Source organism: Cynocephalus volans, chromosome 6 (genome assembly GCF_027409185.1).
Source record: "Cynocephalus volans isolate mCynVol1 chromosome 6, mCynVol1.pri, whole genome shotgun sequence".
Lineage (NCBI taxonomy): Eukaryota > Metazoa > Chordata > Mammalia > Dermoptera > Cynocephalidae > Cynocephalus > Cynocephalus volans.
Window position 1 is genome coordinate 7,722,790 of NC_084465.1, and position 13,977 is coordinate 7,736,766.

At 43.4% G+C, this 13,977-nt stretch overlaps 1 protein-coding gene across 1 annotated transcript; it reads left to right on the plus strand.

The window, feature by feature from the left end:
• The first annotated feature begins 374 nt into the window (after positions 1–374).
• Positions 375–2,776, plus strand: LOC134380762 (GTPase IMAP family member 6-like). The gene is made up of 2 exons (XM_063100893.1): positions 375–459; positions 1,986–2,776. Exons 1-2 carry the CDS (start codon positions 375–377, stop codon positions 2,774–2,776), a joined length of 876 nt encoding a protein of 291 aa, XP_062956963.1.
• Positions 2,777–13,977: the final 11,201 nt, after the last annotated feature.

The window sequence follows — 13,977 nt, forward strand, 5'->3', positions numbered from 1 at the left end:
TGCACTGCTCTTTCTGCCCCAAGACCCATTGAGTTGCCACCTGTGTCCCCTGAGCAACTTCCTGCTCAAGCCCTCCAGGCACACTCTGCAACACAGGCCTTCCTGCTGCTCCTAGGACACCCAGGAACAGGATCATGCCTGCTTCTATGTCTCTGCTCTTTCCTTCTCCTCACAGAATAGCTCCGGACCCACTGTCTGTCCAAATTCCATCCATTCCTCAGGTCCAAGCCAGTTGAACCTTTCTCCACAAAATCTCTTCAACTCATGATAGAGACCACGGGGCAGGGGGAGAGAGAGAGTGAGAGAGAGAGACAGGCAGGTGCCTCCTGAAACTCAGCTGGAAGATCAGTACAACATGTTTTCATTTTCTCTAGATGGAGGAAGAAGAATACGAACAGATTTTCCTGGAGGATTCCCCAGGAGAGCTGTCCCAGGATCCTACCCAAGAGCTGGCAGGAGGTAAAAGAGAGGCACAGCTGGGGAACATCTGACATGCAGGCAGGACACAGCTCTACCACGTGGTGTGCTGGAGAGACAGTGGAAGTCCCCAGTCACAGGCACTCACCCATCTTGGGCACCATTGTGGCCTTTGGGATAGGCTCCCCCTTTACAGCCAGAAATAAAGATTAGGCCCCCTGATAGGTATGGCAGGCAAGAGGAGGCAAGAAATAGCACTGATTGCTAAATCTCTAGTCCAGTCTCAAAGAAAAGGGTCCTCACAGTCTGGGCTTCCCTCATGAGGAAGGATGTGGTGATGGGTATGACGAAAATAACTGAACTTGGACCCTGAGCCTTGGAAGCCAGCAGACCCTCCATGGGTGTTTGGCTGGCCCAGAAGTGAGCGATCTCAAGGCCACAAAGGTCGAAAGCACCATGTGAACAAGCAGAATGTACGTGACCGCTGCCTCAAAACTGGGCTCAGCCTTCTCGAGGGCTTCTCTCCCCCAGCAGCCATGGCAAAAGGTCAGTCGCTTAACTTTCATGGGCATGTGTCATGTCACCTGGGAGACCGAATTTAGGAGTGCTGGGGACCCACTCATTTTCCTAGCCAGAAGAAATTATTTGTGATTCTTTCTGTGTTTTAACAAGAATGATTTTTTACCTCATGAACTTAAGTGAACTGAGCCATCAGAAAAAAGCCATGTTAATCTACCACACAGGAAAATTACTAACACATGCGCTAACACCTATTTTACCTTTTCTTACAGCAATCTAGGTTAGATATTACTTCACAAATACTCCCCACAGCTGAAACGATGTATTTGGTTTTAAAGTCCAGTGGGGTGTGCTGGCTTCAGTCTCCAGCTTTGCGTCGTCTGGGTAGATGGGGATGAATATTCCACCATCAACACTCCCTGAAACTCCTGCCCATTCGCTCAATTCCTTTCCAGCCACCCGGGGGAAGCGGGAGGAAGCCAGTGCCACTCAGACAGAATTGGTCTGTGGATCAGCCAGCCATGGTGGCAGCCGGCAGCAGCAGACCTGTGGGTGCTGGGGTTCCAGAGAAGCCACTGCCCATACTGCCTTCAGGAGGCTTAGTGTCCTGTCACCTGAGACCCATCAATGTCTTCAGTGGGGACCAGACGGGGAAACCAGCTATATTTGTCACTTCTTTATATGCTCTGAGTCTTGGGACCTGCAAGGCCAGGAGAAGGGAATTCCCTTCCTGCCCTCCAGCCCCAGTCACAGCTAGAAATCTTGGTGTTAGGTTTCTCGGTGTTTGGTTGGCATCTGCGGGTCTCCTCTCTCAGCTGATGGTTCTGATATTCCACTGGGTGACAACGTTCAGCCTCACCTTCAAGGATATAGGCTAAGAATGGAAGCCCAGGACAAGTCTCAGGGACAGATGGTCTTTGTCTCTCCTATTCTGAGCCAAGACAATCTGCCCTGAGATAAGGGAGCATTCCCAGGCATGGCTTCTGATGAGGGTAAGGGGGTGGATGGCTCTAACCCCAGCACCCTCTGCTTTCTTTTGATGCTTGCAGGTCTGAAGGAGAAAGAACAGAGCCCAAGGAGGCTGAGGCTCCTTCTGGTGGGGAAAACAGGAAGTGGGAAAAGTGCAACAGGAACCAGCATCCTTGGCCGGAAAGTGTTCGAGTCCAAAGTCAGTGCAAAAACAGTGACCAAGACCTTCCAGAGAGGGAGCCGAGAGTGGGTTGGGAAGGAACTTGAGGTGATCGACACCCCCGACGTTTTGTCCCCTCAGGTCCAGCCAGAAGCAGCAGCTCAGGAGATCTGTCAGGCCATTGCCTTCTCATCCCCAGGACCTCATGCGGTGCTCCTGGTGACACAGCTGGGCCGGTTCACAGAAGAGGACCAGCAGGTGGTCAGGCGCCTCCAGGAGGTCTTCGGAGTGGGGGTCCTGGCTTACACAGTCCTGGTGTTCACCCACAAGGAAGACCTGGATGGTGGCTCCTTGGAAGTGTATGTGCGCGAGACCCACAACCAGGACCTTGCCTGGCTGGACGTGCTATGTGAGCGGCGCCATTGCGGCTTCAACAACAGGGCGGAGCGGGCAGAGCAGGAGGCCCAGCTGCAGGAGCTTATGGAGAAAATCGAGGGTATCCTGTGGGAAAATGAAGGGGATTGCTACAGCAACAAGGATTACAAGTACTCCCAGCAAAACGTCCTGCTCAAAGAAGTGCAGGAAGGACAAAAGGCTCCGGGGCAAGGGTCTGAAGTGCTCAGTGAGGAATCCTGGCTGGAAGGGCTGTCCCAAGTCCTGAAGGAATCGGAGAGGACTCACAGATGCCTCCTAGGGAAGGTGACTCTTTGAGCCCACGCTGGCCCCATCCTCAGGTGGCAGCCTCTGGTGTGGCGAGAGGGGTGTGTGTTTGGAGGAGTCCAGAGTTCACAGCTCACATCCCAGGTGCTCCATGCCTTCTTCCCTTCCTCTGGATGCCACCAGTACAGAAACTTCCATCTTGGTGGCATTGCATTTCTGGGGTACTTGCCTGTTCCCTGATAGAACCAAAGCTTCTTGAGGGCAGCACTCTGTCTCCTTCTTCCATGTAACTCCCACAGCTTCCTGGCCATCAGAGTCACTCAGCAGCAACCCTGTGTGAGCCGTTGCCCAGATGACTTCACATATCTGTCCTTGCCTGCGACGGGGGAGGATGATGACTGTTAAAGTGCCTGCTGTGTGTGGTGGGCAGAACACGGCAGTGGCTCTGAGACACGTGGGGAGGGAAGGAGAGCAAACAGGAGCAGAGAAGGAGGCAGAAGGAGCAGCCCTTTCATTCACTCCGGAACTTCCTAGTGGCAATGATGAGTGAAGTCCGGGGTGGGGTATCCAAGAAACCAGGCTCTGGTCGAGAGGGTGGACCTAGCCCTGGCTACAGGACGTGGAGGCCCTGGAGGGGCCAGGTGGGCAGAGGAGGCCAGCACCCCCACCCCCCACCCTAAGGCAGGCTTAGTTTAGGGAGGGCATACATACACCTGCGCCTTCCCCTTTTTCCTTGGGTTCCACAATCTTCTCATTATAGCTGCCTTCTGGCGTTAGAAAGCAGAGGCTATTTTCAGCCTGCCTCACTTTACCTGCAACCCCTCCCTTCTCTTTAGAGTGGAAGAGTGTGGAGGGAGTGAGTGTCTGAGTGTATAAATGGGTTTCCCCAGCAAGGCATTTGTGGGGGGTTGAAAGGAGGAAGACAGGGAAAGAAGGGGACCTGCCAAGGATGGAGTTGAGTGACTTAAACATCTTGTGGGGCAGACAGCCTGGCTTATGGGAGAACTATGCTTCACGTGGGTGTCTTCCTGGAAGGTTGTTCCTACAGACAGGGTTTATGAGGAGCGACACTGGGTAGGACAAGGAGGCAGCAGAATGTTGGCCTGTCTCTGGCCTCAAATAGGAAGCTGTCTGCCTGCATGAGGAGACTGACATGCCTGGATGCCCCTCATCTTCTTTGAGGTTCAAAACGCTCCTGGGAAGTTTGACCAACTGATGGGAAAATAATAGGAGGAAACAGGGAAAATGCCTCCCAGTATATTCCTCTTTTCCCTTCTTCAAGGTATGTAGCAGACGGTCTCTAGTTTCCTTCTCCTGGGAGGGTTGGGAAGCGGTGGTGGTGGTGACCACGCTGGGGGACGATCAGAAAACGCAGCCTCTGTTCTGGCTGGTTGCTCATCTGCTGGTCAGAGATCCTCTACAAGCAGATACCCCTGGACCTGCAGTCCCCTCTCTGAAGCCCATGTCACCCATCTTCCCCAGACACAGCAGCCTCTTAAGAAAGCTTAAGCATTTCTTTTGCTCCAGGATTCAGAAAAGTATTTCAAAGCAGAACAGACACTTACTTTGGTGTATGCTTAAGATAGCCTTTGTGCCAGAACCATTTTTTAAATAAGCGATCCATTTCCCACCATTCGAACTGAGAATGCAGCACCAATGACTTATTGAATTCTCATACTCCCTAATATTGGTGTCAGAATTTTCATTTCTGTTGATGTCTTTTACTTTTCTACTTCTATGTGAATAAAATATTGATCGATTACAGTGGCTTTGATTGTAATAGGGTGAGCCAATTTCCTCCTCATCTACGGTTTTATATTTTCTTTGTTATTCTCAGGCATTTATTCATCTCTATGAAAGTTAAAATCACTTGTCTAATTTCCAAGAAGGAACCCTATTGGCATTCTAGTTGGAATTGCCTTACATGTACACATTGAATTGAAAAGAATTGGTAAATACTTCAAGTATAAGTTAATTAAGCCCATCTTGTTTCTAAGTGAACAGACTCAAAAATTCAGAATTATTGAAGTAAAAGCTAAAATCAGTCACATTTCTGTTAGGATAGGAGATAAATTTATTTAATATAGATGCTATTATTTTAACTCTGTTAGCTTAATTAATTTTATAATAGAAAATAAAAGCATTTGACCAAATGGCATCCATTCAGCAACTAAATGGCAAGTCTCTCAAAATATGTTATTCACTAAATTCTGTTTTTAATTACCTCAAATATGTTTTCTGTTTTATTTCTAAACAGCAGGGAAGATGCTTCCCACAGCATTTCAGGAAGAGGGATAGATGTTGCTCCATTTTTGTCACTCTCTCAGCCACAGAGAAGAAGGGAACGTTCTAGAAACCTAAGTCTATGTACCAGTAAGAAAGAAAACGATGGGGGCAGAGGGTGGAGTGAGGAGAGAGGGAGGTCTAGGCCAAGACATGATAAGAGTGACATTTAGAATTTGTTATTTTCAAAAAATATCTTTACACTGGAGTATAGAATGGAAAACAGGGTATTTGGAGAATTGGAGGAGCCCAATTAGTGCAGGGTGTTTTCCTCCTTTCTGGGTCAAAGCAGCTGTGAAAAGTGATAAGGAAGGTTTGCAGCCTCCAACACCCCTGTGGTAACATTTATAAACTATGCAGAAAATACAGAATAATAATACTAAATAAATAACTCTGAAGGCACCGGGAAGTGAACGAAGGCAGGTAGACACTCCTTGAGAACTTGGTCCCTACGATGAAGGGACCACACTGTTTAATTATAATTAGTTTTAATTTAAATTTAAAAACTGAAGCAGTGTAAAATATTTGACTATAAAACACAACTTTATTGTTTTGGTGGAAATTCAGTTCACTACAACTGTTGCATTACTAAAGATATTACAGACTGTCCTTGACTTACAATGTTTGACTTACAATTTTTCAGCTTTATGATGGTGCCGAAGTGATACACATTTAGAAGAAACCATATTTCACATTTTGAATTTTGATCTCTTCCAGGGCTCGTGACATGTTGTACGATACCCTCTAGGGATGCTGGGCAGCAGCAACGAACCGCAGCTCCCAGTCAGTCGTGCGGTCAGGAGGGTAAACAATCAATACCCTGCAGTGTACTGTGTTGCTAAGCTATGATGTTCGGTAGGTTAGGTGTTTTAAGTGCACTTTCAACTTACAAAATTTTCAACAAACAATAGGTTTATCAGACATAACCCGATCATAAGTTGAGGAGCATCTGAATTGCCATATTGTGCTGTGAAGATATTGCCACATAGATTGTTTAAACTATTACCTGTAAATGCATCGCTGACCTAGTCAGGGTCAGCAGATTGATTCAGTTTGAATAATCTTTTTTTAAGCACTGATGTGATATCATTATTTGAATGTTTTATGTAGACAGCATGAGTTACAGTATACATCTACATTGTAACCAGTAATTGAATTTAAATGGTTATTTTATTTAAAATGCAAATCAATTAACTTTCAGGTTAAACACAGGTATGGACAAATTTTTACTTCTAAAATGAAGGCATAATACTCATGCAAAATTGATGGAGATGATTCAACTAGTACTATAACTAGAACAAGAAAGAGAAATATAGACTGGAAGAAGATGTGTTGCAAATTTTATGATGAATAGCAGCTGGAATATGCTGCAGTACAGCAAAACAAAAAAACAACCCCCCACCACCAACAAAAGCCTGTTTGTTGTATTAAAAAGTGGAAATATAATGAAGTATATTATATGAAGAGACATTTTCAGCAAGTCCATAGGGATCTTGAAAAAAAGCTTCCTTTCTCCAATCAAAAACAGAATTGGCAAAATTAGTCACCTGGAGCCAGAAATTAAATGTTTAACAAAAAAAGTGTAGACAATTTTAAACAGGATCTTGGCTTATAACGTGGCAGTCTGTAAAAAGCTTGGATTCTTGCACAATGAAGAAAACTAGTTTTATTTGGAGACAAGGTTACATAAATTATTAACTTGGTTATGGAAAGTTTTGTTGGAAAATTTGGGGGAGAGACTAAAAATCTAAATTTATATAAAACATAAAAGATCTTCCATAAAGTCACCAAAAAATTGCCCTTTTTAATAATAACAAATATTGAGTGATGTAAAAATGAAAATTTTGCAAGTATTTTTATTTAGCACTAAATAAGAAGTGTGATTTAAGAGACACTGTGTGATAAATACTTGGAAATGTTTTGTCTTAAAGTATTTCCAAATTTATAAGAGACTTTGTAAATTCAGAACAAAATATGAATTAATGGTATAAATGTTTTAAAATCATTTAAACCTGCCAAATAAGAATTTTAGCAAGATATTTGACACAAATTCCTCATGATGTAAGTAGTCTCACTCTCATATCACATGATGTAAAATTACTGGAACATGCTCAGTTTCAGTTGTAGATCCCGCTATTACTTTGCCTTGATTGTTTCCAAAGAACATTTTATTTTCCTCCATTTATGTGAAGGATTTCATTGGAAAAACTGAAGCTCATCTAGGTATTAAATGTAGGATGCACTTTTAATCCAGGGAATTAGAGGCTGGATCACCCCTTGGAGGGCTGGGAAGACAGAGGTCTGGGAAGCTCACTGGTGCTGAACTGGGTGTTTCTAGGTGTTGGTCTGCTGTGACACATGGCTGGAGTTCACCCATCGTCTCCCTGCTGTCACTGCCAGAGAATGGTCCTCCTTCTCACTCACCATCCAAATCTCACCTAAGTGCCTCTTGTCGGTTGACTCTCACATGGTCCATACGAGGAAAGGAATGATGGAAAATGTTGTTCTAAGACTCCCCACTGTGATCCAGAGAAATTAGAAGGATGAGTGATGCCACAGTTACAACAGGCAGGATGGCACAGCTGAAGAATTCAACATAAGCGTTCGCCTTGTTAAAACAAAATGGAGACTGGGCCTGAAAAATTCCTGAGGAAACAAAACCAACCAGGCATTAAAAATAGCCTTAATCTTGCTTAAACTGCAAATATAAGTGAAACCTAACGTGGGTCATTTCTGGTAAATGACCCAATTATAAGCAGCCAGCTAACATAGGATAATGTGTCTAAGGACTTTCAACAAAGGAAAACAAAAAAAGGCAATTTTGTAAATGTAAACAATCAAATAATTTCTCTTTTTTTGCTTCTGCATTCACCCTATAAATACTCGCCTCTGACACGTTGTCATCTGAACACTAAACATCTTTCAGTTTGGTGTTTTGCAATTCATGAATTGCTTCTTACTCAAATAAATGCTTTAAAATTTTTATTGTGCCTCAGTTTCAAGTTTTAACAGTCTGGTGTCAGAAGTGGGACCTGAAGGAGCCCCACTGCCCTGACCCAGTGACCTCCAGGAGCAACAGGTAACCAGGTGTAAGTGCCCACTGAGCCCATTTTCTTGCTGTATCTGGAGATAAGTGGGTAAATCTCTCTTTCCATTTTGCTTCCCTGAGTTTGAGTAATTTTTCTTTCTGACTGAATCTAGAGGTTAAACTGGGTGTTTGACAGAAACTGGTCTAGGTCCAGTATAGTGCACTAGCTGACAGACAAGATCTGGAATCCAGATTGAGATCCAGAGATCAAACTGGGTGTTTGACAGGTTAAATGAGCTATTCAAGAGAAAGTGGATTGGGTGCAGTTGGAGCTATCAGGTAACTAAAATTGTAGGACATGGTATTATGGGTTTGTCAACACACAAGGAATCTGGGACTCCTCCAACTGGAACTCCAGCTTATTTTATGCTTGGAGATTATGAATCCAAAACCTGTGCCTTTCTAGAGAAATAGGGGCAACTCAGGAAGATAACAGTTACAGTGTCAACAATGGAAACATTTTATCCTAGATGAAATTATTCATGCATGGTCACACAGGAAAGCAGGTGAGATCACGAATGCTTCAGAAACAATAGGATGCAATTTTGAATGGGAAACAGGCTTCCAAAAGGTAGAACGACTCAAAATAGCCTATCTAAAGGCATCTCTGCAGTGCACTCATGAAAAATTATTCTGAACCTACAAACCTCTTTGATCTCTTGCCTTTTCTACCAGAGCCTTTTCAACATCAACTTTCTTAAAAAATTAGATCCTCAAATGAGCCAGGAGTATCCTGCAATAACTGATATGTTTTCTAGTTTTACTAAAAACTAAAACTGCCTTTTTTCCAGTTCCTGAAAGGTGAAACTGGATAACTTTAAGCTTCAGCAAAATCACTGCAACAGAATATGTATGGACAATCTTTGTGCCTAGTGCTCTATGGGTAACTTGGGGAGTTCACCAGAAAACCACCTGATGATGTAACCAGAGACATTCAATTGCCATCTTTACTCACCATCTAAAGATGCTTCAAACTCAAATCTAAGAGCTGCCCTCCAAACTCCTAGATTACAATCGTGATTTGCCCAAAATATTAACCTTTGTTTTTCTTTTGTTTTCATAGAACTACATCTTGAATTCCCTTCAAACAAATACAATTTGAATAAACAATTAGCCTCGATGGTCTTCAAAATAGAAGTTATTGACACCTTCAGAGCTTAATTAGAAGGAGCTTATGTTCTTATTCATTAAAAAAATTGATTTTATGTTAATAAATTAGAAATTACTGCCCCCAATTTAAAGGCTTTTAAGAAACAAATAACAGTCTTCTACCAGATGGGTGTGCCTCCTCTGCTGATTTATTTAGCCAGTTAAATGTTGGTTCCTGGCTATATTTGCTCAGAAGAACATCTAAATCCTTGGCCATTATTCTCCTCATAGTTATTACGTTTACCTTCCTGGTGTGTTGTATTCTCTCAAGGGTTTTAGGTAACTTCCAGAGGTCACTCACATGTCAATTGATTGCCATCAGTATCAGACAGTTCAAGGAAACCAAAAATGACTGTGTTATTACTAATGGTGGTTGTGTGGTTCTGCATCCAAGCACACCTGTAGATGAGGATGATAACAGCTGCCTGATGTTTTCTCCAACGACTACATCAATAGCGGAACCTAGAGTAAAGCTATGCCATTTGATCACACTCTCAACTTGCTGAGAAAGGACCAAAATTTTGAACATTCTTCAAGTAAAAATAAAATGAAGGCCATGCTTTAAAAACTTCTGAGTAAACAAATCCAACTAGGCAATAAAAATAGCCCTAACCTTGCTTAAACCATAAATATAAGCAAACCTTAACTTGGATCATTTCTTTTTTTTTTTTTCTTTTTCGTGACCGGCACTCAGACAGTGAGTGCACCGGCCATTCCCATATAGGATCCGAACCCGCGGCCGCTGGGAGCGTCGCTGCGCTCCCAGCGCCGCACCCTCCCGAGTGCTCCACAGGCTCGGCCCGGATCATTTCTGATAAATGCATATGTTTGACAGAAACAAGACTTAACCTTGATCAATTATAAGCAACCAACTAGCATATGATTATGTGCCTAGGGACTTTCGAACAAAGTAAACCAAAACAGGCAATTTTGTAACTGCAAACAATCAAATAATTTCTTTGTTTTGCTTTCACATTCACCCTACAAACACTTACCTGAGATGCTTTGTCATCTGAACATTAAACCTCTTTGGTTTGAAGTTTCCCAATTTATAAAGTGCTTCTCTCTCAAATAAATGCTTTAGAATTTTATTGTGCCTCAGTTTACCTTTTTGAACAGCATTCAATCCAACCTTCTTGTGGAAATGTTTCCTATCCCATCCAAGAGGGTTATGCTCTTTCATTTCGGGTATACCCAGAAGACAGTAGTTTTGGTCTCGTATTGTATTTACTTCTTGTTTGTCTCCCAAGTAGTTGCTGGCAGAAAAATCTTCTTTATTCACCATTGAATATCAAGTTCCTGGAATATATGAAGCACTCACTTTTTTTTTTTTACCCATTTAGCAGCTGCGCATTACTCTATCCCAAGCTGCATTTACACAGCACGTGAGAGTTCAAAATCCTTGTGTTCTTGTTTGGAATTTTCTAAGCTCCCTTTTCCATGCTGCCTTCTATATTCTTAATCCCATGCCAAGGTCCTCCATCTATTTAACCCCATTTCACATAGACTTGAAGTTCAGTTCTCTAGCTGGTTTCCACCATCAAAACATATGCTCTGCATTTTGTAGGCTTTACCAAACCTAATGGAGATTGTGAGTCACAAGGAAGGGTCCCACAGGCATCACTGGGCATTCCTACATACAGCTCACTTTACTCTTTTCCCTCTGGCTTGGAAAGAGAAACTGCTTATCCTCTAACTCCCAAAGACAGTAACTCTGGGGTGAACACTTAAGAAGTTTTCTCCTTCTCAGGAATGGCAGAGTGACTGACCTATTCCAGGCTGTCAGGGAGAGCCTGATACCCACTGGAGCACTTCCCACCATTATTTTTACTTTTCAAAAACCAGAAACAGGTGGCTCTCTATCCCTTTGGCTCCTGGTTGCTATTAGGCCTCATGGCTAGTTTACCATCCAGCACAGCCAGGTTAAGCAGCATTCCCCCTTCACCCTCTCCCCTTTCTCTTTTCTGCTCTGGGAACTGAGATTCCTCTCCTAGAAAGGGGTAAACTTGACCAGGACTGTTATTATCAAAGGAATGTCTTGTGGGCTGTGTCTAGCAGGCTTTGGGTGGAATGCCTTGTACTGAGATAGTGGCTAATCAAGAGCCTCTACCCTAAGTGACCAGATGTTATTAGACCACAGATGCTGTGTCACCTTGCATACCACTGGTTTCAAAATTGTCCATTGCTCTGTCAGAACCCTCCCTAAAAGTCTTATAAGCCTCCTGCTTTCCTCGGTTTGGGGGGAACAGATCTGGCTCAGTCTGATTCCAAATTAGTGGAATAAATCTTTAGACTGAAATGGCTCCTGGCTCAGTCTCTCTCTTGTCTCTGTCTCACGGAACCTAACAGTGACCAGTTATGACCTACACTTTTGCTTCCTCATTTCACACCATAAGCAGCAATGAAGGTCTCTTTCTGGCAGTTCCACCTGGGTCTTACTCTGAGTTCCCACCTTCTCAGACTGTGAGTCTCTGGTTGTCAGGTGGCCCATTGTGTAGAACTAGCTCTCTTCCATCAAGTAGAAGGATTAAGAAACCTACTTTGGCCTCTGGTCCCTGCTCTGGTTTCCACTTCAGCTTTACTAGGGAGTTCTATGCTTTTGATATAAAGACGATATTTATCCTTATTGGATTCGGTTCTTTGTGTGTATTCTATTTCCTTCAGAGTCTGTCATGGGAGAAGGGTCTTTGGCACCCTGTCGCTTGCTAGGAATTTTTGAAATGGGGAAAATGCTTTGATCATTATTGAAGTGACTTTCACTTTTTCGTGTTCAAGCACAGGATTTTTGCTCCAGTGCAGTCATTCTATTCTCAAAGCACTGTCTTGGAACAGCAGCATCTACAATTTCTGGGGACTTCTTAGGAATGCAGGGTCTCAGGATCCACCCCACACCTACTAAGTCACAAACTATTCTTTAACAAGCCCTCCAGATGGCTCAATGCATGCTAACGATTGAGGTTTTTTTTGAAATTGTAATATTTGCTCTATAAAAATACAGGGGAAAACATGCAGTAATAACCAGCTTTTAACACTCAATAATATTAATAGTATTTAAGATTTAAATACTAATAGTGTCAAAAGATGACAGGCTTGTTATCCTTGGTATTTTCTTCAGAATGGACTGTTTTATTACTTCTCCAATTGACATAACAAGAGCCAGGTTTCCTTTGCTAGGCACCTACATTTACACAGGAGAAGTCTAGGTAATAAGATGTGAGAACAGCTGCCTCCTAAGGGAAAGGACCCAGAGAGGAAGGAAGAAGAATAAAGCAATGAAATCTTGTCCCTCCAGGTGTTGTCTGTTCAGAAATGAGAAGTTTATTAGATAATTGAGTTCTACTCATCTCTTGAGCCTTGGTCTGGGGAGTGCCCTCAGGGGAAAAGCTTTTCAAATGTGGATGTGGCCATGAGTAGTTCCTTGTTTCAAGGACTGAAACAGCTTCAGTATCTGTCTCATGACACTTCCTCTCCATTGCTTTCCAATATTTCACTCTTAATACTGTATTTAAAGTTTACCTATTGGCTGTTTCGCCAGTTAGGAGTCTCTGTGTTATTGTGGAACCAGACTTGAGCTCTGAGGTTTGATTTTCTTGACCTGTCCTTGGTTCATAGATAGAATATACAAGACCTTAGTTTGTTTGGGAGGTTGTCAAAGAAAGCTTCCCTAGAGGTGACATTGCTGCCTGATGTTACCAGGCAGCAATTCCAGATCCTTGGTCTATCCATGAAAGGAAAACTCTTTCATGGGACTGGTGAAAGGAAAAGAAGAGAGGCAGAAAATAATAGGGCTTTATTACAAAGCAAAAATACACACAGAACAAGTGTGCAAGGGAGGACCACACTGCCATTCTCCTTCCCCTGGATTCATCGGGGTACGGTTTATACTTTGCTCTGGGATGGGGGTGTTTCCCTATCATAATTAAGGAGAGGAATATTCAGCTGTGGGGGAGGATCTAGGGTAATTAAGGCCTGATAGGCCAATGAGAGGTTGCATCAGCTTCCTGTCATGTGTCCCCGGGTTTCTAAAGTTTCTGGTTATGCAGTGGAGTCACCCTCTTAACTTTGGTCAATCCTGTATGAATATTTATGAGCAGCCTCCCTGGGCCATGGGGTGTCTCTGCTCTGTCCCACCTCAGTGAGATGGACGCGGCCCTGGAGTGAGGTACAGCACTGACTCAGCCAAGCTGTGCATGGCCCAGGCTGCTAGCTGTCCACTCAGTAGACTTTTCCTCCATCTTCCTTACTAGCAAAACTACAAGTTTGCTTACAAAGTAGTGCACCCAGAAGAAATACAAATTGCCCAGTGTTTCCTGCAGCTGGTGGTAAGCACATAAACAAAAGGCCTAAGGAGAAGTCTGGTGGTGTTTCTGCATTCATTTTGCTTTTGTAATTCACATGCCATCCTGTCTTCTTTATTGTTACTGTCTTCCTCTTCCCGCCTGTGATTCACACGTGAGGCTGGAGGTGGTCAGCCACCTTACTACTTTGAAGATAGATGTTGATTGCAAAGAATGGGGAAGCAGAAAGGGAGAAAAAAAGTCTGGTTCTTGGATAGTTATATTAGCCCTAGGCTTACCACGCATAAACTCCTTGTTGTATCAAAATCAAACTGTTGATTGTTAAGCCATGTTAGTGAAGTCTCCCTTACATGCAGCCAAACACAACCTGTAAGTGACATTCCAGGACTGAATGAGAGCCACTGCCACATGCCTAGAGGACTTTAGACCAGGAA